Source organism: Chrysoperla carnea, chromosome 3 (assembly GCF_905475395.1).
Source record: "Chrysoperla carnea chromosome 3, inChrCarn1.1, whole genome shotgun sequence".
Taxonomy (NCBI): domain Eukaryota; kingdom Metazoa; phylum Arthropoda; class Insecta; order Neuroptera; family Chrysopidae; genus Chrysoperla; species Chrysoperla carnea.
The window spans coordinates 68,368,185-68,395,068 of record NC_058339.1 but is presented as its reverse complement, the minus strand read 5'-3'; the positions used below and the strand labels follow the sequence as shown (position 1 = coordinate 68,395,068).

The 26,884-nt window shown below is 28.4% G+C and overlaps 2 protein-coding genes across 4 annotated transcripts in view; both read right to left on the bottom strand.

The window, feature by feature from the left end:
* Positions 1–331: 331 nt before the first annotated feature.
* On the bottom strand, positions 332–4,464 carry LOC123296654. Its single transcript, XM_044878217.1, has 3 exons — positions 4,345–4,464; positions 3,658–3,732; positions 332–1,827 (listed from the first exon to the last, which is right to left on the bottom strand). The coding sequence occupies exons 2-3, from the start codon at positions 3,704–3,706 to the stop codon at positions 1,112–1,114; spliced, it is 765 nt and encodes a 254-aa protein (XP_044734152.1). The 5' UTR covers positions 3,707–3,732; positions 4,345–4,464; the 3' UTR covers positions 332–1,111.
* Positions 4,465–9,167: 4,703 nt separating this feature from the next.
* LOC123296653 (embryonic polarity protein dorsal-like) overlaps positions 9,168–26,884 on the bottom strand; it is a 31,336-nt gene continuing 13,619 nt past the window's right edge. For 2 of the 3 annotated variants that reach the window (XM_044878214.1, XM_044878213.1), the window contains exons 2-6: positions 15,550–15,588; positions 14,248–14,530; positions 13,297–13,475; positions 12,010–12,239; positions 9,168–11,595 (exon numbers count right to left, since the gene is read on the bottom strand). In XM_044878214.1, the coding sequence (XP_044734149.1) occupies positions 9,988–11,595; positions 12,010–12,239; positions 13,297–13,475; positions 14,248–14,530; positions 15,550–15,588 (2,339 nt within the window). In that variant the 3' untranslated portion in view covers positions 9,168–9,987. Of the gene's footprint in view, positions 11,596–12,009; positions 12,240–13,296; positions 13,476–14,247; positions 14,531–15,549; positions 15,589–18,804; positions 18,908–26,884 lie in introns of all 3 variants that reach the window. The other variant, XM_044878215.1, reaches the window with a different exon arrangement.

Here is a 26,884-nt window from a genome sequence, read left to right as displayed (position 1 = left end):
GATTTGAATTTTTCTGCTCAAAGTAAACTCTACGTAATTAAGATAACTTGCGATTACTTTTGAGCAGAACTGTTTTATTCAAACATCAAGCAAACGTGCATTAAATCCAGAAAAAATACAAAATCGCCTTTCGAAATAATATATTTCCAAAAAAAAAAAACATATTTACAAAAAACAACAATCATTTTGATTTATATATTATATAAAACATTTTATTTATAATTAATGATATTGTTCATTTTCTAAAACAAAATATTTATAAAAAAATTTAAATTTTATAAAAAAGGACAAATATAACAAACAGTTTATAGATAATTTTTTTACTTTAATAAAATTTATCATTAAGATTTTATTTTTCTTTTTTTTTAAAGATTGCACTTTAAGTCTAGTACTTATCGGCGCACGAATCCCACAGTCAAAATTTTTCTTAAGGATCTTCTTGAGGATCGAAGTATACGCAAATATGGGTTTGACGAAAAATCCAGACGCTTTAGAAATATTTAACTTTTTATAAAAGTAATTTTACGATTGCTTATATTAAAGCACTACAAACTTTTGACTGGGACGGAATTTGATAGATATAAACAAGTTTTCTAAAGATATTTTAATGGATGGCAACACTTCTTATCGCTGTCAAAAATTTTAACCTCCTTAAATAAGTGAGCTTAGCTTAAGTTTAAACGACCGTCCATATATGAGACACGCTTAGCAAAAGGTTCATTATACTCAACGAAAGTCCCACCTTCATTGGATATTCCATGAATAATTTGGACTTTATAAGAGCGCCGTAAACGTACTTCAACGTCAACAGATTTTAAATCTAATATATCGTTAAAACAAGGCTGATCAAAGTGAGAAAGCCTTTTGTAGCATAGGTTGTCTCCTCGTCTTTATTTCCTAATATAAGTTTCACGCCTCGAAAGATAGTAAATTGAAAATTTTCAATTTTTATAACAGCGATTATCAATCCAATGAATATATATTTTCGTATACTTCAATAACCTCACCAGAAAATCGTAGGGAAGTATTTCGATCGTATATTTTTGCCGGTACGTGCTAAACTATCAATAAAAAGAAAAAACGAACAGTCTATTAAACAAGTATGTGTTTTTTAATTTTCGGGATACATTTTATTTAAATTACATATTTCATTTAGTGTTCGTTGAATGCCACTATCAGTCATATTTTCAACAGTTTCATCCATAGTACGATTATTATTATCTAATGTTAAATTATTTGAAAGTGTTTCAGATAATTGATTTTGATCAAACACATGTAAATTATTTGCAAGATCTGTTGAATCTAAATTTTGTAAATTATCACCAACAGTTTTTAATAATCGTAATTCTTGACTATCCAAATCGCAAAACGTTCCTGCACCAGTATTATCTGTACTTTTCATTGTAATATCATTTGTATTATGTATATTTGGTCCATAATCGACCCAATGGTTATTTGGTTGCGTAAAATACATTGGTGATTGTTGTGTGTTGGGTTGTGCTTCACTAATATTCATTTGAGGTATTTTATTACTAAAATCATTTGGACTTTTCATTCCTGTTTGCATATTCCATTGTGCAGCGTTATAACAGCCATCGTTACTATTTGATGGCGTTGATGAATCACTTGGTGATAGCATCACGTTTGGATTATGTGGTGATTGATATGGATTATTATAATACATCAAATCGTTTTGATGATGATCCATTGCTGGGGACATTGAGTGACCTGGAGATATTGATAATGGGTTGCGATATTGCATTGCGTCAAGTGTTGCTGGCGATGCTGGACTAAAACTTCCACCATATGTTTTAAGATATGGTTGATCTGTAAAAAAAAGGACAAGGAATTAATATTTTCAATGGTATTAATTGTGAATATTTAATAATTTTCGCTGGACATGGTCCTAGCTTTATACAATTTATATTTTTGACAAAACAGTGGAACGTCTTTCACTGCCTTAAACTATATCATTTCGAAAAGCATGGCCCAAGCATTCATCCTGAGGCACGCCAACACTTGTTTTTTGTATACCATAATGTTCAAAAATCGAGAATGCATTAAATTTTATTCAAAATCCTTTTAAAAAATTTGTAACTGACAACCCTATGCCATCATAACTGGGAATAATCTATATTTGCGAACAAAACTTTTGTTTATTCTACATAATTAACCTTTGACTACTGTACCAAATATGACCTTTGAATTAAAGAAAAAATTGACCTCTGAATTAGTGCCCAGTTAATTGATATAATATCCTTTGTTTCCACTATCTGCATAAAATATTCGTCCATTTCAAGCAGACAAATGTGTTATTTGCTATTCGTGAAATATATTGAAATTACTTATTGTTAGTTTAATTTAGGTTAAGTTTGTTGGGTCGTATTAATTAAGAGTTTGCGAATTTATGGTACAAGACTGTCTAAATTTCTGATTCATGTTAGGAACGAATTAATTGATTCGTGACATGAGCAAATAAAATTGTACAATTTCTGAAACTGTACGGTTAAATTTTAAAATATCAAGGCTGGGGAAAATAGCACATCAAAAAGTACTATATTTTCCTATATTATAATTTATTTATTTTTGAAATTATAAATATATTAATTTTTTTAATTATTATGTTATTTTAAATGAATAATTATAAAATAGATTCTGTATGAAATTCACTTCATGAAACGAACTCATCAAACTAATTGTTTTTTGCTACTTATTTATTTTAAATGTAGTTACATATTATATTTTACAATGTCACATTTAGTACAAATTCACGTAGTGCACTTGAGAGCATACAAATAAAAATATAATCATTACATAAAAATATAAGTAAGGTGTTATTTAGGGAGACAAAGGGACTTAGACTAATAAAAACAAACTCCTTTTCTCTTCATGAAATGGACAAATACTTTATGCAGATGGTGGAAAAAGAATTACAATCATTTAAGTGGATATATCCTCTTCATGAAATGCACAACTTCATTAAAAGGACACATACCTTATCCTACTTCTAGTAACATGAAATGTTTGTAACATTTACTCTGTTATTTCTTTCATTTTACATTAATTTTATAATTGTTAAAATTGTTTAGGCAATTTGATTTGCCTTTCAGGTTTGATGAATCCTGGTATAGAATTAATAAAGTCATCTTTAGACCTAGATCCATTTTTTATAGCTTATTTATCATCATTATCCTTAGACTTCTTTGACATTATTATATTTCTTGATTGTAGAACGAGTATTTTATTCGTAATTTTAGTATTCTCACTATTCCATGTTTGATGAACTTAAAAATCATTTATTTAAACTTGGATTTGAAAGTTTATTTCTAGTTTTCAACTAAAAAACATCTGAATACTCGAATATTTTTGTTTTCTAACATCATGTGTATGGTTACACCTAACAGGGGCAGTAGCTTTTCGGTAACAATTTGAGAATTCGAGACATACTAAACTGGTAGACAAATGAACTTAATTTTTATTTTTATGTCTTTTTTTGCTCTTTATTCTACAAAATTAAGAGACAGTTTCAGTTTCGGGTCAAAATAACTTTAATAATGATCTCCTAAACAAGAAGTCTCAAAAAGATTAACGCTTAATTGAGAGTGTTTAACTAACAGGATAGTATTTATCTTAAAAACAAAATTAAACTTTAATTACCTCGTGACTCGGTTTTTTCAATTTTAACAGACGTTGCAGGAATATTCATTGATCCATAAGGAGGTAAAGTATTTTCTATAAAAAACATACAAAAGTAATATGTAATAAAAAAATTATCAAAAACATAAATAAATGTAAAAGGCATAAAAATAATTCTACTTTTTATTTTTATACAACACAGTTTTCCTACTTAAATTAAACTACTTTTAAATATTTCTATTCCAATATATTTTAAGAATTATACTTTATATAAAATATATTCTCAAATAATTCTATTTAACATAAAACATACTTTAATATATTTCTACTTCAGAATAATTATACTCTCAAAGATTGGTACATTCTACTTTTAAAAACGTCTACTCCTGCCAATTTGAATTGTATATTATTTGATTCCATGTAAGTATAGATGTTTGAGAGTAGTATTATTTTGAAGTAGAAAAATATTAAAGTTTTTTTAAGTAAAATTATTTACGAGTATATTTAAACTAAAGTAAATTTCTTAAATAGAAAAAGGGTGTAGAAATATTTTGGAGCATAAAAATAAAAAGTAGAATTATTTTTGCCGTTGTAAAATATTTTAACAAAAATTAAAACAAAAAATGTTACTTTAGCTTTAATAAATAAATATATAAAAAAAAAACAAAAACATTTTACACTAATAAAAATAATGACATGCACATTTACCTACTAAAGAATTTTATCTGTAAAAACCGTTTCATATTTGCCTGTTGCCTGTTATTTAATGTAATGAACGTCGTGATACCAAGTTGCGAGACCTAGTATTTGCATTGGGTTGACGCTTTTCTGTTGTAAAATTAAAAGAAAATCTTTAGTAGGTAGAATTTTAATCGATTTAAAGATACAAATAACGTCAATATTTCCCTAGAAAAAATTTCCAATATGTTTTCTATTGAAATTAATCGAAATAAATCAGTAAGTAAAACTCATTTCTATTGAAAGACATTAAAAATTCCTTCCCGATTCCTTTCCATTCATTCCAATTCAAAATTTTGAATAGATCTCAATAAAAAAAATAAATGGAAACTCAATTTTCAATTCATTTCAATAGGAAACCCATGGGAATTTTTGTAAGCAGTTTTTTTTTTGACATTAAAAATATTCAAAAATTATTTGAATCTTTAAATCTTAAAGCGTACTTTGAATTACAAATTAATATAAAATTAAAGAGTGCCTAATTATAGCATCACAAAAATTATAATTCAGAGTATTCATAAATTACAAGATTTAACGACCTTTACTGATGACTTTCTAATTGAGCTTAAGAGTAATAAAATTGATACAATCAATCATCTATAAAGGTCGCAAAAAGTAAAACTTTACATGCTCAGGTCGCAATATACATTTAAGTAGTGGAAGATTGGCAGAAGGTCAAAAATTTCCATTGCAGAATATTTATGTCCCGGCTATAATACAATTTTCCAAACGATTAAAAAATCGAGCCATAACCGTCCGTCTTATTACGAGCGAAAAACAGCAATTCAATCATTTTTTTGAGGAAAGTTGCTATTAAATGTATATTGACTTTTCAATCACCTGTGTTAGTATAAAATGAATGTTAATAAAAGCAAAGCAAAGAAAACCACACATAAAATACAACATATATATATGCTCATACCCAGAAAAATGTTCCCCAAATGCGAAGATATCACTGAAATGGTTTAAACATGATATAACGAAAACAGTCACGTGTATAAATAAGCTTTTTCAGGTATTGTAAGCACGTTCCATAACTGTTTATTGGTTCTCAAAAATAAAATAGAAATTTGATCAAATGTTTTTAGTTTCAATAGAAAAAGACTGTTGAAGGTCATTTATGTTTAAGAAAACCTTTTATACACAGCCCTTTGTTATACACAGCAAAAAAGTGTAATAAAAAAGTACAGAAGATTTTTTAACCCTTAAATGGCCTGTTGCTGTCTTTTTTAATTGAAAATAAAATTGTTTAACCAAGTTTCTTCCCTAAGTTTAAACGTGTTTTGAAAATAATTGTAGCTCATGCTTATTCCTTACTGGCCTGGTTTCCAGAAATTTAACATCATAGTTATAATTCTTCATAGAAGCAGAGTACTTTAGTCTAGATCCTTTTTTTTCACAAACTTAAAATTCTCAATTCTTAAATTGGTAGAAGTATTGAGAATTATAAATTTGTGAAAAAAAGGATCTAGATTAAATTACTTTGTTTCTTAGAAGAATTATAACTATGATGTTAAATTTCTGAATACTAGGCCAGTAGGCCAGTATTAAGGAATGATGCTGAGCTACATTTATTTCCAAAACACGTTATCATTGCACATACTTGTTTTAGTTATATCATGATTTTAGGGCTCGAAAAAGGGAAAAATGATTTTCAAAAGATAGAAAAATTATTATATATTTATTGCATTTGTTTTTTAAAACGGCTTATTTATAAAAGGTATCTTCATCACTAAATGGGTGAAAATCTAAATTTAAAAAATACATTTAACAGAAAACCAGTTTATAACTTTCCGACATTTTTTTTTTTTTTTTTGTTTAACACACAAAAATATTTTATTTCAATAAAAAAAAGAAACGAAGAAAATGATTGAAATAAAATTTTTATATAAATATGGTATTTAACGACATTACTTTTTATACAATTAATTTAGTATTTTGATATGATTTATTAAGAAATTTTTGGCAGATGAAAGATAAGCGCAGTTAGGTTATGATGATTTTAATGAATGAATATTAGATGAAAACTCGTGAATTTTTTTTTAACCAGAAATGGTCAAAAATATTAAACTAGATATTTTAGGTAAATATATTTTTACCTAACTATGGGATGATATGTAAAAAATACCATCGTTAAGAGTGAATTTACGCGGGGAAAAATATTTTAAATTTCCCTCACATAAACTCTTTATACTCAAATATAGCTTTAGCCAAGAAATTTAATCTATCTCGCGCAATTTTAAAAAGAATGTCTTTTTATAAAATGGAGTGAATTGAAAATAATCGACATCCTTTTTATGTTACTTCTCGCATAACCTAAATTCAAGTTTGGTATGTACTTCATACAGAAGTTACTTCTTACTGTATCACCCTGTAGAAAATTGAACAAATCGAAGAAATGATTCTTAATTCAAAAATTTTTGTGTTATAAAAAAATGCATTGAGAAATTCATCGGGGGCGTAGTGACATGATGGCAGTAGTAGATATAAAAAAAACAGTTAAGATGACTTTTTAAACCATCTGTTATGTATTTTTAAGAGTCATTATTATTTTCGCATTTAAAGTACATTTGTTTCATTTAAACAATTAAGTAGTTACGACACTCATTTAGTAACAGGTTGGTTTCTTGTTAAAAAATAAATCGAAAAAATCAAGAGTTTATTTTAACAAATAAATAGATTAATAATACATAATAATAAATTCTAAAAATAACTTTATAACTTTTAGAATTAAAAAAAAAGCTGTGAAAATTTCGATATTCTGGGGTTAATTAAGCGGAAAATTTCTCAATATATTTTCTTATACTAAATTTAAGAATACCCAGTTTGTGTTTGAGATAAGAATATTTTATCAAAATAACAATACTGTAAGAAATAATCTCTGTTGTCCTAGATAAAAAAATTTTATATAACAAGAAAATTTATACTCCAAATAATTGTTTTTTGCCATAATAGAAAAGAAGAATATTTAATAGAAAAAGAAATTTTATATGACAAAATCCCGTCACCAATAAAAGTTTTTATACAATTTGATAACTTACTAGAAGTTTGGAGTGTTTTAGCCCTAGTATAATTATTTGGGGTATCAGAACCCGATCGTTGTGGTCGTTTTCGTTTCATATCTGCATCTAAAGAAAAATTTACAATAAATGCATCATATTTTTAAAATACAAATTAAAAAATTAATATAACAAGTTTTGTTTTGACTAGAAAATAAAAATATTACAATGATATCATTTAGCTAAATTTAAAGCAATTATGTCAAATTGGTCGCCATTTTAAGATGACATTGTAATATATAACAAACATTTTGCATAAATAGAATTCTTAAAAAAATTGAAAACAAATAATTATCAATAATATTGTGAATAATTAACAATAAGTAGTTTTTTTATTAACATGTGATAAAATATGTAAACAAAACACACGCATTACTTATAAATAAAATCAACTATCAACTACTCTGAAAACTTGTTTACATATAAGGGTCATGCGCTTAATATGACCCATACTTTAAAAGCCTTCTCCAAACTCTCGCGAAATAGAACAAAGTCCGGCGAAGGACGAGAATGTGCAGGTGATTCTTCAGGTGTCGCACATGCTCGCCTCGCCTTGTTCGACTTATCTAAAAGGCGGTTTTCTGTACCCAAGCTTCATCTACACATTATCATGATTACTTGTGAAGTTCAGTAAAAACGTTTTTTCAACAAACAAAATAATTGTTGATGTTAATTTTATGAAAGAAATTATATATTTTTATTATAATAAACATGAAGATAATTCTACTAGTTATACGCACAGAAAGCTACCACATCAGGCAGCTATTTGCCACTTCGATATCAGCCATAGCAATAAAATACTTGCGAAATAAAACGAGAGTGTGGTATTAAGTGCGTAACTTCAGCTTTGGCGAGTATACTTCGCGAAAGTGTGGATGAAGGATAAAATATACAAATAGTGCGATTCAGTCACATTATTCCAGTTTATATACGCTTTAATCCTGTAAATTAATTGCACATACTGCGAGAGTTAATTTAAAAACTGAACTTTGGAAATTGAAATTACATTATTTTTCTATACAACTAAATCATATTAAAATTCCAACCATACTAAAATGTTAAAAAAAAATTTTTTAAATTATTAGATTGGTATTTGGCGTGGTGTTAGTAACGACATAATTGTATGTCAAATATACATTAATATTTGCTATAAAATTCATCTCAACAAGGGAAAAATATCATAAGCATGAAAAATCATACTTATAAAAGAATAATTTTTCACTGCGTCTTGGCCTCTGATGAATTTGGTTTTAATTCCCCAACAAAATTTAACAAAAAAGGATTACCTCGGCACGTTTTAAAATATAAAATCATCCTTGTAACCTTTTAAATGTTTTGAGCCATGCAGTCTATCTCTAACTGCGTGGGAAATTTGATAAAATTCCGTTTTTTCAAAGTTAATAATGTAAAAAAAAAATTGATAACCTTTTGTTAAAGGTTATCAAAGAAGAAGCGGAAATAATCGCAATAAACTGGTAATTACTCGAAATTATCATCATAGATAAGATATGATAGTAGTTTTACGAAGCTCTTTTGAACTTTCACATAACAATCAGCTTTATCTTTCGAGTATAAAGGATATATTTGTCATTTTTGTCTCGCTTACATGTGTGTACACGGAGAAATCTGATCGTAAATTGTCTAGAAATTAAAATTAACATTGCCAACGAAGTCTGGCATTTGAATTTGATTTTAATTACTAATCTGTATATAATTATAATATAATTATTTTGTTTATCTCAAATTAAAAGTTTATGAATCAGCCATAATTTATCATATGGTCAACAAACAGATTAATTTTAGTTTTCATTCTTTACGGTTTGTTTTCAAGTTTGCATTCTTTCCGGAAGGTTTAAATTTAAAAAAAATTGTTTATCTGATTTTAAGGTCGCCTTAATAAATTTCTGTGAAATTAAGAAGGGATACATAGTTAGATTCTTGAAGGCGAATAATCGAGCTTCGTGCAGTCTAAGAGACAGAGGTAAATTCCCTAATTATATTTTTACTATGATTCAATAAATAATTCTAAAAAAAATTTTTCTTTGGAAAATATTTCTATAGATATGTTACAGTCAGAACACTAAACTGGTCGAAACGGCTTTTAACCAATCGAAACTCCTAAAACAACCAACAGTTAATGTTTTACAACAATTTTTATTGTATGAAAAGTTTTCGACTCCTGTTGTTAAGAAGGGTAGCGTTTCCGGACTCATGTTCCTTGTATCGGCGTATCTTATCACTTTCTTGGTTATTGACCATTTGTTCAGATACTGTATTTTTTTTTTTACGTGTTAATTTAAAAATTAAAGATAGTTAAAAGCACTTTTGAGCGATTTGAAGTTCTGACTGTGAAAAATTTCTCTTGAACATTTTTTTAACTATTAATTCATCTCATATTTGTGTAATTTATGTCTATATTAATATTCATAAATTCGTTATTATGGTAACCATATTGATTGAGCTTTTCTCTATTTTTCATCGAGTTAAATTTTTCAATAAGAAAATTAAAATTATGTACAAAATTATCTTCAATATTAATTTAAAAATTTGAACTTTAAGACATTATTTTACCCCCTTCGACAGGCGCATAATAGCATGAAGTCTCATCGAATTCACTTTGTGTTGCATGCGGAGCAACAGCTGTATATAAAGCATAATGTTCAGCTTCCGTTAAATCTAAGTTTAATTGATCTGAAGTAGGAGTTTTTGGTTCGTTTAAAGCATCGTTTACACTAGGTGAATCTGGATTACTATTTAATGGACCTTTTAATGATATGTGAATAACATCAGGTGTATCTTTACTATTCGGTGTTAGCGTTTTCATATGGCCACCTGATAGTGAAATATTACCCGCAGTTGAACTATCCCGTAATGATTTAAAGCTAGCAACTGAACCACGATTTGGTGTATTTAAATTACTATTATTTGTATTGAGTTTTGTACGCGAGACACTTTTTTCTTTACTACCCCGACGTGAGAATAATTTTGTAAAAAATCCCTTTTTCTTAGGATTAGGTAACGTTGTTGTACTACTGTGTTTATTTGGCGTCGGTGGTAAATTCTTTTGTGGGGCCAAATATTCTGGTTTATTTCGTACAACATTAAATGAAGCTGATCGCGATACCGGTTTACGAACGATTAAGCTTGAACTCGATCCTAATATACTTTGCGCTTGTTCCGTGCTTAGCGTAATACTATTTGATGAAGAATATATTGTTTGTGATAACGGACGACCTAATAGTGGTGTCTCAAGCTTTTTCACACGTTTTGGTGGAAGAGGTGGTAATTTTTCCGAATCATTTTCTCGTTTCTGTGAAACAATTTCAATGACTGGACTTTGAGCTGATATAATATTTTCCTCGAATTTATCTAACATATCGATAGGATTTTTGAAAGCTAATTGTAAACTTGAATAAGTATTTGTATCATCAAAATCGTTATCTATATCCATTGGATTCGAATTTTTGATAAAATTTTGTGTATTATGATTCGCGTCCGTTTCCATTGGATTATTATCCAATAAACGTGCTTGTGATTCAGAGTAAATTTCATCTAATTCCGCGACTTGATTTAAGAGATCATTTAATGATTTTTCTTCGTTATTATTATTTGGTTCAGTGTTTTCTAAAGGACTATCAGAAATGTTATTCCAATTTTCAATAATATGTTCGTTTTCAATTTCTTTAAGACTTTTCCATTGATCACCAATTTGAATGGAATCATCATTTAAATTAGGATCGTTGATTAAATTATCTGGTTTCTCCTCGTCTTCCCTGTCAACAATATTTGGTACAATTTCAACTAAATTATTTTCATTAGCTGTCTTTTTATCAGCAGCCAAGATACTATTAAATATCTCATTTAATGCTGAGGCTCCTTTTTTAGTATATGGACGTCTTAAGGACCAATATGATGGTCTACCTGATTCTAATGGTGTTAAAAAGAATGGCAATGGTTCACTGCACGCTCTGTCCGATGGTCTAAACAATTGTATAAACACTTTGACTGGTTCTGTCACTTCTAACGAATGATATTTAGGTGTTGTGAATGCTATTCCAACTTGTCGATGTACATCTGATGGTTGAAAATCTGCAAAACCTTCCCATACCATTTGTCCATTTTTTTCTTCATAAAATCGTACATTAATGTCATCTTTTGTTACCTGAAAAGTTTTAGTTTGATTATAATTTAGCATTTGCTATATTCGATTCAGAAATTTTTCAATTCAATAGAAACCTAAATTGTAAGTAGATTGTTACTGATTGCATGAACGTTTATGAGCGATCGAGACCAAGGGCGGGTCCTGCTCTCAAATTAGTTGAGGCGTTTTGTCACTGGTACGCCTGTCTGTACTAGCCACATGATAAGATAGTCTAATTAGATCTGATATGTAAACCATATCAAAAATTTGGAAAATATGACCCAAAATTTAGTAGAATTACATATTATAATACTTAGCAAAATTTATTGTTTCGCATGGAATTATAATTATCAGCTTATCTACCTAGAAGGTCTTAATTTGGGTTTCTGTTTGAATCAATGAATTTAAATTATGGATTTAAAAATAAGTCTTTACTTTTTCACAAAAAAGAAGTACTTTTTGTCCACCAGCTACCGAACTATAATCAGTACTTAACTGAAATATAGCTAAGTCTGACATAGCTTTCTTATCGAAAATAGGTTCACTAACGACTGGTGGTAGAGGACACGTAAAAGACTTTCCATCCGTACTTAAAAATACTTGAAAGCATAATCGAACAGCATTTAAATCTATTGATGATGCTTGATTTCGATGAGCGAATCCAGCTGAAAATGAAAATAAAAATTTATTATTAAATTATCCTTATAAATAAATTGTTGTTAAATACAAATACTCATTTTGTAACAGGTTATTTTAACATTTAGAGAAGAAACTTCTCTATTTGAGAAGTTGCATGTTTCTTAACTTTTTTTCAAACGGAGCAATGATAAAATAACATGCAAGATGGTAAATGGTTTGTCCCTCAACTGGTTTTTAATATATTATAACATAATTTTACTTGGAAACAAGCCGAAAAATGTAGGAGCCGATTGGCCCCCAGTCTCATGGGATATCAAGACGTCACAACCAATCACAAGGCGGTTTTTTTTTATTAAAAAGTATAACTATTTTTATTTATAATTAATGAAAAAAAAAAAAAGGAATTTAATAAATTTTAAAAAAATTACTTAAATATACTTTTGATGAATTGTTCTTTCATTTATATGTATATGAATTTGTGGCAAAAAGGAAACCTCTCTTGTTTTCAAATTGTATACAGCCGATTTAAAAAAAATGTATTCTCTTTTAAACATTTATTCGATTTTGTGTCACTTTTTTCCAGAAATAGAAATATTAAACTCAAGAGTAGTCAAGAGCAACGATCTTTTACAGGTATCATTAAATTTATTTTTGCAATTTCCAAGAAATTATCCAATGAAATTATTCTTGGAAAATTGTATTACAAAAAGTTTTGTATTAAATATTCTTTTAAAAAATTAATTACATAAATTTAGTTTTATCAAAGCAGAAATAAAGAAACTGCGGTGTATAATCTTTTGTGGTCTTGTGGTTAATATTAATCAAACTAAATAAGGTTGTAATTTTTAAACGCCTAATAACATCAGTGATTCGAATGAAAAATAGGGAATTTTAATTTTGAAACATACAGTTGTAACACTTTGTAGCAGGTTAGTCTCTCAACGATTTGTCTTCCTTTGGTTAGTTTATATTTAAACGTAGTTGACGTATTTAAATATAAAATATTTATCCGTATGTGTATACAATTCGTGATTTGCAAGTTTTCAATTCTTTTAATAGAAATTTAACACCAAAGATACTTACTTCGAAATGGATCTACACGAATTTCTTCTCGTGTTTGTAACGCCGATTCAATATCACGTTTTTTAACACATCTAATACCAAGATTTGAAAATGTTACTGTCATTGTGTCTGTGGGTATTTCAATTGTACATACGCCTTTTTTACATCCTTCTTTGCCAACTAAGTTATGAGGATGTGGTCTAGAAAAAAAAAATTAATTATCTATCATCTAAGCATTATTAATAGACCATGAGTTCATACGGAAATAAAAAGTTAGTGATTCGTTTTATCTGCTTTTTAGAAGATTGATAAGGAAAAGTTAAATAATAAAGAAAATGGCTTGACTGTGACCCGTATGTCGCAGCAATGAAATGGAAGTTTCGATTTTTGTGGCATTAAAAGAAAGAAATTAATCTACAAGCCCATGCTGAATCATGTTGAAACATATGCTCCTATATGTGAAAGTAAGTTTAAGCACCATGGAGTCAATTTTGCGGGGTACAGGTGAGTACAGGTGAGAATATGAATGTCACACCCCTTGGAATCTCACCCCATTACCATCAAATATGTACGGCGCTGCTGGATACTAACTCTGCATAAGTATTCGAAGCGAATTACATAAATGCCGTATAGGAATCACGTAGGGCTTCGGAAACTGACGGGAGATTAAAAAGTTTTTTTAATTTGCTTCGAATGCTTATGCAGAGTTAGTACCCACCAACGCCGTACATATTTGATTGTGCAGAGGTGAGATACTAAGGGGTTTGACATTTATATTCTCACCTGTACCCCGTAAAACTGACGCCATAGTGCTTAAACTAACTTTTACATATATGAGCATCTTTTATTATATGATGCCTGGTGAGTCATTCCATTCAACACACAAAAAAAAAAAGTGGCAGAAGGCTTGAAGTAGCGAAACGGTTGATAGCCGTCAGTAAAGATATAACATGGAAATTTAGTATTACTTACTTGTATGGTTTATCTTTTGTGACACATGATACTACAACTACAGCTTTTCCCTCATATCCTACAACTCGTATCGTGGGAAATGTTTTATTTTCTGATGTACTATTTTGTCCTGGTATTGAGCCTGCTGATCGTCCTTCACATTCATAACGAAATCGCATAGCTTTTGATGCAGGTTGTTCAACTATTTCTACGTATGCCTTAGACATTTTGTTTTTATCTAGATTATTGCCCGCACCTTCAGTTAATTTATTGAAGCTTGGATCGTTATTTTCAATGACTTCAACTGTAATTAAAAAAAATCCAAATTAATCAAAAATTTTCATGTCTTGTGTGTGTATATACATGAGAGACGAGTATTTTTATCCGACTTCACAACGCAAAGGAATGGTAATGTGTTTATCAGTATGTATATATGTTCCTATGTGGCACACTAGAAACCAAACATGTGGACCGATTTCGATTGTCAATCTATTTGCCTTAATCTTGTGAGGGTCACTGGAGATATGGCAGTAATGAATATTCAATATGTTGACCCTCAGAAGCCATATTGTGAAAAAGAAATATAATGAAAGTCATCGAACTATGTTAAGTAGGATATCATTGAATAGCTATTAAATCGATAAATCGTTTGACGAAAGAATCATTAAAATCGGCTCACGCGTTTGGTCTCTAGGGCGCCATAAATGATTATACACAAATATACAGGCTGAAAATCAATGTCGACGAACTATATTAAGTGGGTTATCATTGATTAGGTATTGAAAGTTTTAACTAAATAGTGCTAAAAAAAATTAATAAAAAAAACCCGATTGCGTTAAATAAAAAATGAAAAGAAAAAAACAAGTCCAGTATTACATAGCGACTGTAACAGTCGGAGCCCATTATTGGAAAAATAAAATTTAAGCCGGTTTAGATTTTAATGAGTCCCGAAAGTCGCTATGTAATACTATACTTGGTTTTTCCTTTTCAGTTTTTATTTGGCAATGTAGGTTTTTTTTTTTTACTAGTTCGCTATTTAAATGAGGTTTATAGGGATTTTTCTTAAGTTTATACATTTAATTGTAATTATTTTAACGAGAAAAATTAATGAAACATTTTCGTCCATTTAAATATTTTAAATGAATCTTTACACTAAAGTAATTTGTAATGTAATATATACTGCCTATTTATGATAATTTGGAGTATTTTTAAAAATTCATAAGTTTACTACATTTGGCGCTAGCTCTGATCCGCTGGCGCCAAATTTTGTATTCATTTATTCATAAACAGAAAAGATTGTTCGTATAGAAAAATGGTACTTACTGACATCGCTTAGATGAATATCACAGCCGCCTGTGCCGTCTAGAAAAAGAAATAACAAATGTTAATTCTAGTTAATGTTAACGATAATAAAAATCAAGTTCAAAAAAATACCATGCTGATATAATATTTAGTTAAAGAAAAATGAGTATTGAGCAAAGAAAAATTCAACAGTCATCTATTTTAAAATTGGTAAAAACTATAGCCAGGCTAATTATTCCTTCAACCAAAAGTTTTTAAATCAATTATGAAGAATGTTAATAAAATTTCTAGTTCCAACCTCTATTTTAATTTGTTTTTAACTTTTGTTTACAATACTCACCACTTAATTCCTTAGAAAATGTTAGAAAATTAAAAAATTGCTAGAAATATTGGAAAATTTTTCTACATCCAGTTCCCAAATAACTCTGGGATTGAGATTTAAACGAAAAAGTATAAATTTATCAATTTCTCTCATAATTCAAGAAATATAATTCTCGTCTGGGAGGTTCTTTCAATTTAAGTTCTATTTTTTTTATATTTCTTAAAAATATTTGTTTTGAAATAAGGGAAATAATTTATTCAGTGAAAAAAGATAAATTAGTTGATATTTGCACAAAAAAATTAAATTTTGACATATTTAAGGCTCAATATAAATACCAACTATTTGACGTCACAACATATGAATGTAACATTTGCGTTTACAGTGGAAAACTTTTTATGTTTGACAATTCAAAAAATGAAATTCCAACTAGTAGTTCAAAAAAACTGTCCTGTATTTAAACATGTTGAAAATTCGCATTCCATGGCAATATGCCCAAAAATTTTTTTTGTATTTATTTAAGATTAATGAATTTTTTTTCAATTTTGATTATTTAGTTTTAATTTGATTAAAAAAAAACAAAAAACAAAATAGAATAGAATTTTTTTAATAAAAAATTTAAAAGTTTAATCTAATGTTTTTTATTTAGCTTTAATAAATATTTTTGTATATTGAAATTAAATAAATCTCTATAGTGGTTTAAATATCGTATAAAATGAATAGAGGATTTTATTTTTTATTTCCTATACAAAATTTTTGGCATCACGTCAAATAAAAAATCATAAAATAAAAAAATTAATTGAAAAAATTATGTAAATATATTTTAGACAATATTGCAATATTATAATCTTTCAGGGTATATTTCCTGTCATAATAAGTCTGAAGCGAAATAATTTCAGCAGCTTTAAATTATATCGAAAACATAAAAAAAATTTTTATTAGAAGCAATTAAGAAAAATTCATGAAACACTTATTGAGTCCTGAATCAGAGAAATCAAAAGTCTTCTGTTCAAGTAGCAATTAGACAGTCTTGATTTTTTTCTGCCCTTGAAAGATGTTTATAATATGAAAAACATCTAACACTAATCGGCTTCATGATTACCATTTTCATCGAAGTATAATGAAAAGGAAATATTAGTGGAAAGTTAAATATAAACAAGTTAATCATAAATTTATTTTTTTTTAAATTAATAATATGCAATATTATTTTAAACGCCTATAAAATTGTAAAATTTTCATAAAAATTAAATTTATTACTTTTTGCTGATTTTAATTTTATATTGGGATATATGACTAGACGTTCCTATTTTAAACGATATTTCTATTCCACTGTTCAAGGATTTCTTAGTAAACTGGTGATTCATATTACTATATATTTCTGGATAAGGATGACTTTTTCTGTAGCTACGAAAAAACTGTGTTTCAAAATGAAACGTAGAAATGAAATTTGATTTAAGAATTTAACACAATTTACATACAATTTTTAATGATGAATTTTGTTAGTTAAATGAAAATACGAATAGGTACAACTGAAAGAAAATTAAAAACAAAAACTTGCATGCATTTTTTGCTAATTTGATAAAATTACTTTTTTGTGTGCTTATTTTTTGGCTGTGCATTTTTCAGCTTTCAGTGATTAAACATTTCTCAGTACTACAAATTTTGGTTAGAACATTGATTTTGAAAATAATCTATCAAATTTAGAGTTCTATAATATGAGGACTCCAAAATTAGGTAGTGCTACTTCTCTACATGTGTTTTAAAACAATATTTTTTTCTGTTTCATTTTCGATAAACTGGGCAATAATTATGTTATCTTTAAAACTTTGGCTCTCTCAATTAACTTGAAAATCAAGAGGTTTATGACAAACATTAAGGAGTTATATCCAGTTAGAATTTTCAAAGAATCGGTTTTCTTTTGTTGCATTTCCGGAATGTACATATATTTAATTATATTCTCAAATTTCAAGTTGATCCGAGTAATATTCACGAAGATAAACACAAAAAAAATAAAATTTTAACTGAGTGTAAACGTCTTTTGAAACTTTCGTGTTTTTCTCGAAACAGTGTTTAACACAATGTTCTTCGATATTTTCTCCAGGTATTAATCGAAGGAATAAGATTTCTGAAAATTATTTAGATATTTTAAACCACTTTGCCAAAAATCAAAATTTTGGCATTTTGTCAAAAATCAAAATTTTGACTAGTTCTTCGATTTATATCTGTATTCATCTATCGACTAAAGAAATTTTCTAGGATTTTTTCATTTTAAACAATGCAAACAACCAAACCATAGATATGGTGCTCACAGCCGGACACTTTTTTTTGGAAAATCTCCAGGAGATCGCCTTCCGGAGGAGTACCATATCAAATTTTGGAAATCAGACAACGGAATATTAAAATTAAAGAAATGTCTATATGTACACGTTTTTAATATTTAGGTAAAATAAATAGTCTTCCCAAAAAATAAAAAAACGTGTTTTTTTGGGTTCGTAACTGGATATAATCCCTTAAAAGTCATTGATTACGACCATGTAGATAAAACAAAGAATTTCTAAGTCACTTCAAAGGTGGGATTTACTACAATCACTATTAAAAAAATATTAAACTATACTTGTGCATTTTGTGCAGGCAATAATTTATAAACGAAATACTTCAACATAACTTTTGAACTCATGCAAGCAAAATAGAAAAAACAGTAACCAACACCAAATGTTACAGTTAAACCTTTTTAAAATTATTTTTCAGTAAGTTTTTGCAATACAAAGTACATATATACACGAATAGGTTTCGCGTAAATGAATAATGAGACGAAAGGAAATTGATTACAAACATTTTAAAGCAGTTTAACTGTAACATTTTGAAAAAAAAAAAAAAAACAAAGTTACACATGCAACATATAATTAGAATAAGACACCAACTTCACATAAAATGTTTTAACACACACATGTACACACCTCTCTCCATATTTGTAATGAGATGTTATGAGCACACAACTCGAATGACTTTAAGGATATGTTCTCGAATGGTGTGGATGGTTGGTCCTTGATACACCTCGTCCTTTATTCAAAAAACAAATTATCGTATTATAAATAATTTATTCATATTTTAATAATTTATTTTTCTTATAATATTTGAAAATATCATCAATGGAGAGCTTATATTCTATTTTATTATAGTTAATTAATTAAATTTGAACATTAATTTCATTAATTAGTTATTAAGAATTAATAATTATTTTAACGAAAATTAATTTTTTTATATTATATAAAAAAGGTTAGCAGTGAATCTATAATTCAAAAATCTAAACTTTTTTACAATGGTTTAAGAAATTCAGCAAGATGCAATGGTGCTGATCGATCAAAATTAGTCTCGATCTTGCAGTCGTGGTCTTTTCAAGACCAGGACCAATATAGTATTACATCGGCAAGACCAAGACATAGCCCTGCGAGACCAAGACTCATAACAAGACTTTTACTAAACTTATTTTTGAAAATAATTATTGAACCCCCTAGAGAATTTTTCAATGTGATTTTTCATTATACAGAAGTAAATTTTTCTTTCGCATTTTAAGTAAAATCAGAGAAATAAAAAAAAAACAATAACTAATTCACTAACTTTTTGCATATCACAGTTTGGGTGACAGGCTTTGGTTATCTGTTCTCATCATTTTATATAAATAATATACAGGGGGTCCCAGAAGGAATGGACGCCCTTGTTGCATCAAGTAGAAAATAAAATCCTAAGACAAAAAGTTCTCTTTCATTTTTTGCCCCTTTTCTACACATTCACACACTTGCACATGTATGCATACGTGCACGCCAGCATAACGTTGAAGTTCTCCCGTCTCACTCTCACCCCCCCCCCCACTGTTACGTCGCTCTAGCGTGCTTTTGATTGGTTGCCTATTTTTATTAATAGCTTATTATCCGTTTATCGGATAAAAATATGGAAGAGGACTTTTCGTCTTATAATTTTATTTTCTCCTTAATGCAATCAGGGCGGCCATTACTCTTGGGACACCCTGTATATGCAGCTAATAAATTTTGTAATAATTATTAAAAGTAAGACTCAATCGTAACTTAAAAGGTCGAAACATGGGTGATGCAAGACAAAAAATAAGACTCGATTGACCAAGGCCAAGACTGAGATTATTTTTGCAAGACAAAAACTAAAAATAATAATGAAAGATCAACACCAAGGTTTAATTGTCAATATCAAGATCAAGATTACTATAGTCTTGGTGTTGCTTTTGGTCTCGCTCAACACTAAGATAAGATTTTTCGAGAATAAAGAAAGCACTGCAAAAAGGAAAGATTCCACGAGGATCTCATACCAGAAACAATTATAGTGAAGTCTTGATAATCGGACATTTCATCCGCACACACCTTCCATCTCGCTCTCTACAATCACTCAGAAATGATATTGTTTATACGTATATACATCTAATATGGTTCATTGTTATGATTGTAAAAACTCAATAACACCACAACAGCACGTGTTTCATTGAACAGTCTCGCCTAATTACTTCCATTCGAATACTGTTTTTGCAATGCTTAATTTTATTTATAATGAATTTTTCCATACAATCTCAATAAATCATAATTGATAATATGTTCAGATGTTAGTATAATGCGATGACCATGAAACAGACTTTATAAATTTGTTTTCTTTACTCAAGCAGGTAAGTATACTCTTTGAGCACTGTTTTCCAAGAGACAACTAACTAATTGCACAGAAAATAGGACAGAAAGTGAGAACTAATTACGCAATCGTTAAAAAAAATGTTTTGTGTATGAAACACACAAGTGTTTCTAACATGGAATTGGTCGATTTGAGTTTTTATTATTTTTATAAATACTCTTGCATACTATTTATATTTTCAGTGCAGAGCAAAACCTAGAGACATTTCGCCGAAAAATTTATAACTGACAGATAGTAGGTTAGGTTAAATTGGCTCTCCAAGAACGACACACTTAGGCTATAGAGCCCATTGTGATATCATATATGTGTTTTACCACCTTTTCCGCTAATAATTTCATTTATCAGCTCCTCAATTATTTTCAGAGGCTGAGTGCACCTCCTTCATGCATATACCATTCTCTACACCAGCCCATCAAAACTATTAATTAAATTAATTTTTGTTGCGACGGCGGGAATCGAACCAGCTACTCTAGGCATACCGCGTACGGAATTGGTTATGCGTAAACTAACTGGGCTACTAGGGCGAAAGTAAAAACTAATAATCTTCTAGATATTATGAGTATCTGGCTGCATAAAACTTATGTCATGTATATTACCTACATTTTTTATAAATGGCAATTGGTTTTACTGTTATTTATTAACGAAATTGGCTAATCTGTGGAGCTAACTATGTTCTGCATTAACGGGTGAGGATAGCAAATCTGCAATAATGAGCTTGTTGCTAGACAATTGCTCAATAATTGTGTATACAAAAGCAGTTCTGAATGAATCAATAACTTGTTATTTTAAAATATGATATTTTACAATGAATGAATTAAACCGTGGAAAATTCGAAGCACTCAAGAACAGTTAGTTTTTAAAATGATAAAAAAAAATTCATTAAAAATAATAAAAAGGTCAATGTACACAATAGAATCACATTTTTATGAATAATACTATGGTAAATCCAGTCCTTAAGGAACTCAGAAGTATGAAAAAAATTTTAATAAACAATTTATTTCATAAACGTAATTAAGATTTCTAATTAATTTGCTGATTCATTTTTATTAGAATTTAACCTGAGTGTATAGAATGTCCCTTCAAGCACCTTCAAAAAAAGTCGTAGCGGAGGACCTGCGTTAGCTAAGCGGATTCCCTCAGAGATTTGAAAAAAAAAACACAGTTTTCTTAAAATCGAATATTGCATTTTTAGTTTTCCAAGAATTTTTATTTTGAAAACTAAATGTCCAGAGAAAAAAATCACAAGAGTAATTTTCTGCTTAAAACTGATCAATTTTGTATTTTGCGCACCACCCTTTGTTTATCTGTCGATTTTTCTCAATAAAGAACTTGACTTTTCAAATACCAAAACCCTTCTTGATACCAAATTTTATTCAAATCGGACTTAAATTGCGGCCGCTAGAGAGTTTACAAACACTTAAACGTATAGATACATATGTATACATATTTGGTCATTTTTGACATTTACTAGGTAGGATCGATGAACATTTGAAGAAATTTTTTCAAAATTCCATCATCAATGCAAAAACAATAGATCCATTGCCTTCGAAAATTCGCTAAATGTATACAAAATGTAATGGTTGTTTAATAGAAATTAAAAAACAAGTGAAAACAAACAATTGACTGAATTAACTGTTAAAATACCATGTATATACAGTGTTGATTACACTGGCACATTACACATAATTACATGTCGCACATATACATATAACTATGATATACCATATAAAACTATGCAATTTGCGCATAATTTGGGCTCTCACGGGTAAACAGTGGCATTTACGAAAAAATGTTTCAAACAAAAGTTGTTTATTTTTTTATAGGGAACAAACTTTTTTTTAAACTTTTGTTCTATCTCTAACGGTTTCTAAGATGACCCAAGACCCAATTAACCTATGTTGCTCATTTACCAACTTGACCTCACTTTTTACGTCCTCAGCACGCTTTAAATTTCAGCTTGATATCTCTTTTCGTTAGTAATCGCGATGACAGGCGGGCTGACAGACAGACAACCGGAAATGGACTAATTAGGTAATTTTATGAACACCTATACCAAAATTTTGTTCATAGCATCAATATTTTTAAGCGTTACAAACCTGGGACTAAACTTAATATACCTTTGTATATTTCATGTACTTGGTATAAAAAGGGGGAGGGTGAGTACATTCTGTAATTTATTTATAAATTTTTTTGTATTTATTTATAGAAAAATGAATAATTTGTTTAAATTATTTTATTTATAACATGAGTTATGTTTATTGAATTTTTAAAGTTTTTTTTTTTTTTTTTTATGTAATTGAGAGAAAAATTCCCATGGAATTTACGTAATATCAATGTGGTTTACATTTATATGATGAATACACGATTTTATAAAATATTTTCAAAATTCTATAAAAATATAAAGGGCATAATTAATAAAAATTGATATTCGAATAGAAGGTGAATCATATCTATAATTGTCATGGAAAAATATAGGCATTTTCCAAAATTTATGATCCATCATCAAGTGCATGAGAATACAGTTGATTTGAATAATCCCGGAAATGGTTCAATTATATATATTTATTTTATTAAATATTAAAGAATAATGGTGCATAATCATAATATGACATCAGTTTACAATATAATGCATGTTATGGAAAAAGCCTGGCTGACTTACGTTCCACTAATCTATCTGGTTATTCTAGCTGGTTACGCACTAGGCAACCTGGCTCGGCAGCCAGCTCCGCCTGTAAAGCTAGCCACGTATTTAGTAGCCTGGATGCCACTCGCTGGTTGTGGCATAATAGACCTTTTCATCGATTTGCTTTTGTTTCGGACAGTTGTGAAAAAATTATTCAACCTAAGAAAGTTAATATATCTTTTTTAAGCAGCGCTTTTTGACAAGGATAGAAGATATAAGATATGTCTTTAATTGATTTGAAAAAGTCCGAAACAAAAAAGAATCATTTTGTAAATGAAAAGCCCTATAGTAGACAGAATTTTATAACGTGAATAAACGGAGGAATTGATTTATAGCATTTTTGAAGTGGAAACTTCTTTTGACACGTTGAGCACTTTTTGGGTGCACAAAAATCATGGAACTGGCGTCATCGATGTTTGTTATTATTCAGGTATTGTGAATAGGTATTTATTCGAGTTATATGAGATTGATAGAGTTACAGGCAGAAGGCCAAATTCACTTCCGTCACAGTTTATGAAAGAGTCGACACTAGAAGCGTCACCAAGGACTAGAAGAAATTCATAAAAGAAAATTTATTTACTATAGGTCAGATTGTATCAGTAATTAAAATACAATTTTGATAAGAAAATAAATTTGTAGAGAGCCAGACCAGAGCTTTAGCAAAACGTCTCTAAATATATTTATGTTAAAGTTTTTATTACAATTAAGAAAATTTGCTACAAAAAGTATTGAAAATTGAATCGTACTAATTTCATAATTTTTTTCTAAAATATTTTTTCTGGGTACGGAAAAAAATAGAAAAGTAACACCAACAATAATAATTAAATTATATACATGTTTAAGTTTTCTTTGAATAAACTTGTACCTACTTCCAAGAAGACAACATGTTAAGCTTTTAATATGTATTTTATGAAATAATTACCTGTACATAACATATCACCTTGAAAATGTATATAAGATTTAATATTGTTAATAATATTTTATTAATTGTATATTATTTATATTCATTTTTGCTAATAATAGAAATATGAACAATATTAATAATTGGTAATATTCGAAATATCCTTAAACACTGAATTTTGGTGTTTTTTGGATTTTTCTACTCTAAATATTACAAAAACAGAGAAATTGGAATTTTATCTTAGGCCAATTAATTAAAGCAAAATTATGTTTTATATTTCAATGATTTGCAAATCATTTTCAAAATCAGTAACATTTCAAAGAATTTTTCAGTTTTGATCATTTTGATTTTAGACCAATGTGTCATCGAATTAAGTAGGATAACTTCCAGTGGCAACAAAAATATAGTTAATTTGACTATATAAGAAAACAATTAAATACAGACAATATGTGATTTCCAAAGTGATTATTGAAGGCTCACACCTATTTTTATTACCAGTAATGGATTTATTTACCTGGAAATCGATTTATTTATTCAATGATATTAGAAATTGATTATATTTACATTAAACAACGCGCGCGTTATGTACTTCAATTGATATTTTTATCTTTTTTTTTATTAATGATTCTAGTTCTTTATTGATTAAATTAGATCCTAGAATTATCTTACATCAGTTCTAAAATCGGCAAAATACTTTATAATTTTTTTATTTGATAACAAAAATAATCATTTTTTGTGTATTATTATCGTAGTATTTATAATTCTATTTAACTGTACACTTCGTCCGTTCTGGGTGTTGCTCAATTGTCTTTGTGTTTTAATCATTCGTCACATGAGCGCCTAAAGCCTTACATTTTTTAAGATATTGCCTGAAATGGAGCCGATGATCGCTTTTGGTGTAGCATTTTGAAGGGTGTTTCGGAAACTATGTATTAAGTCATTAAATTAAATAAACTCTTCTTGGATCATTACCTTATAAACTGAATTTTATCCAAGTTGGAGTACACAAATTATTTTCTAAATTTCTTAACTCTTTGGAAAAAGTAAAAATTACTAATTACGCAACTTCTTATTTTGGAAATTAATAAAAATATGTATATAGAGTAGTTTTCGCCCATAAAATCAGGTTATTTGCTTTAGCATTTTCTTCGGTATGCCCAAAATCCTATAAGACATGCGTGCTCGATTGTCTCGTAAATAAACAAAGGCGTCGTGTGGCGATCAAATAACTAACTCATCAAAGATTTCTACTGACGGTATCTCAACTACATATTTTATTTGCTAGTTTTTTTTTTGCTTTTGAAGATCTCCATGTACCGCAGGGCGTACGTTGTACCATTTTAAATATCTATGAACGCCACCGATTCTATCGTTAGTAATAATTATTGCACTGATAACTTATAATTTTGTAATTTATAATATTTTTCGTAATTGTATATTTAAAAAAAGTTACGAAATCATGTTTTTATTTTTTACAATAATAGATTTTTCATTGTAAACCACCCGCTGTAAAAAGTATTTACTTCCTTGTACCTACTAAGGAAGTAAGGTACCTCAGATAAATAAGGGTCGCAGAATAATATGATCCATATTTTAAATTTCCTGGTAAAACAATAATATCACACTTTACTCTGTATGCTCACATATGCTTAGCCGGTGTAAACGCTACGGTATTGCTCCGCAGTTCTCACGTCACTATAGTATTTTGTCAGTAACGCACGAAGCTTTGTTGAAGCAAGTTACTGAGTAGTTTTATAATTTTTTTTTTAAATATTATACTGCGTGTTTAACTATTTAACTACTATGGTCATATACCCAGTATTATAATTTTTCGTCCTAAGAAACGGTAAGTTTTTTTATTCGTGTACAATATAATGGATCAGTTTTTTTTTTTTACATTTAGAATAGATTTTTTTATTTAATAGATGTTATTATACCACCGCGTTATAATAACGTAAAAGGAAAGGGTATTTAAAAAAATCAAATATTTTCCTAGTTTATAAGAATTTTTGTAGACCTTTATTTTTTTGCACTACAACACAATGTTAAATGCTTTTTATAGCATTGTTAATTTAGGTATGCCTTAAATGCCACAGACACCTTTCTAAACAAATTAGTATTTGGTTTCTAACAAAAATATCTATTTAGAAATGTTCCTGATTTTTCGAGAATGACCTCAAATGTTTCAGAAAATTAAAAAACGTTAGAGGATGTGCATCGAATTTAGCGCCCAAGGAAGTAATGTGGGGTACACATCAGATTTTTTTGTACGCAATAATATTGTATTTATTTTTATTATCATAAAAACATAATAATGATATTGTAATAATTGTAATTTTAATAATACAAAAAACTATGAAATGTTTTCAGTGTAAAAAAAAATAAATAAAAAATAACAATTATGAATGATTAGTATAGATATTAATTTGTTGAAATATTTTTTATTATTATTATTGCTAATGACCTTCAATTTATTCAACAATTATCAGTATGAAATAGGTTTTGTTTACGAAAAATATGATTATGTACCTACCGGTAATCGGTATTAATGACCATTTTTAATAATGTAAAAATTATTCCGAAATGCTAACTAATTGTTAGTGCAGCGGTGACTATTTAATATTATGATTTTTATAAATTGTTTAATTAGTGTTTCGTCGTGAAAATCCCTATATATTATAAATGTGAAAGTAGGGATGTTTGTTTGTTACGCTTTCACGTCAAAACTAGCGAATGGTTTTTAATGAAA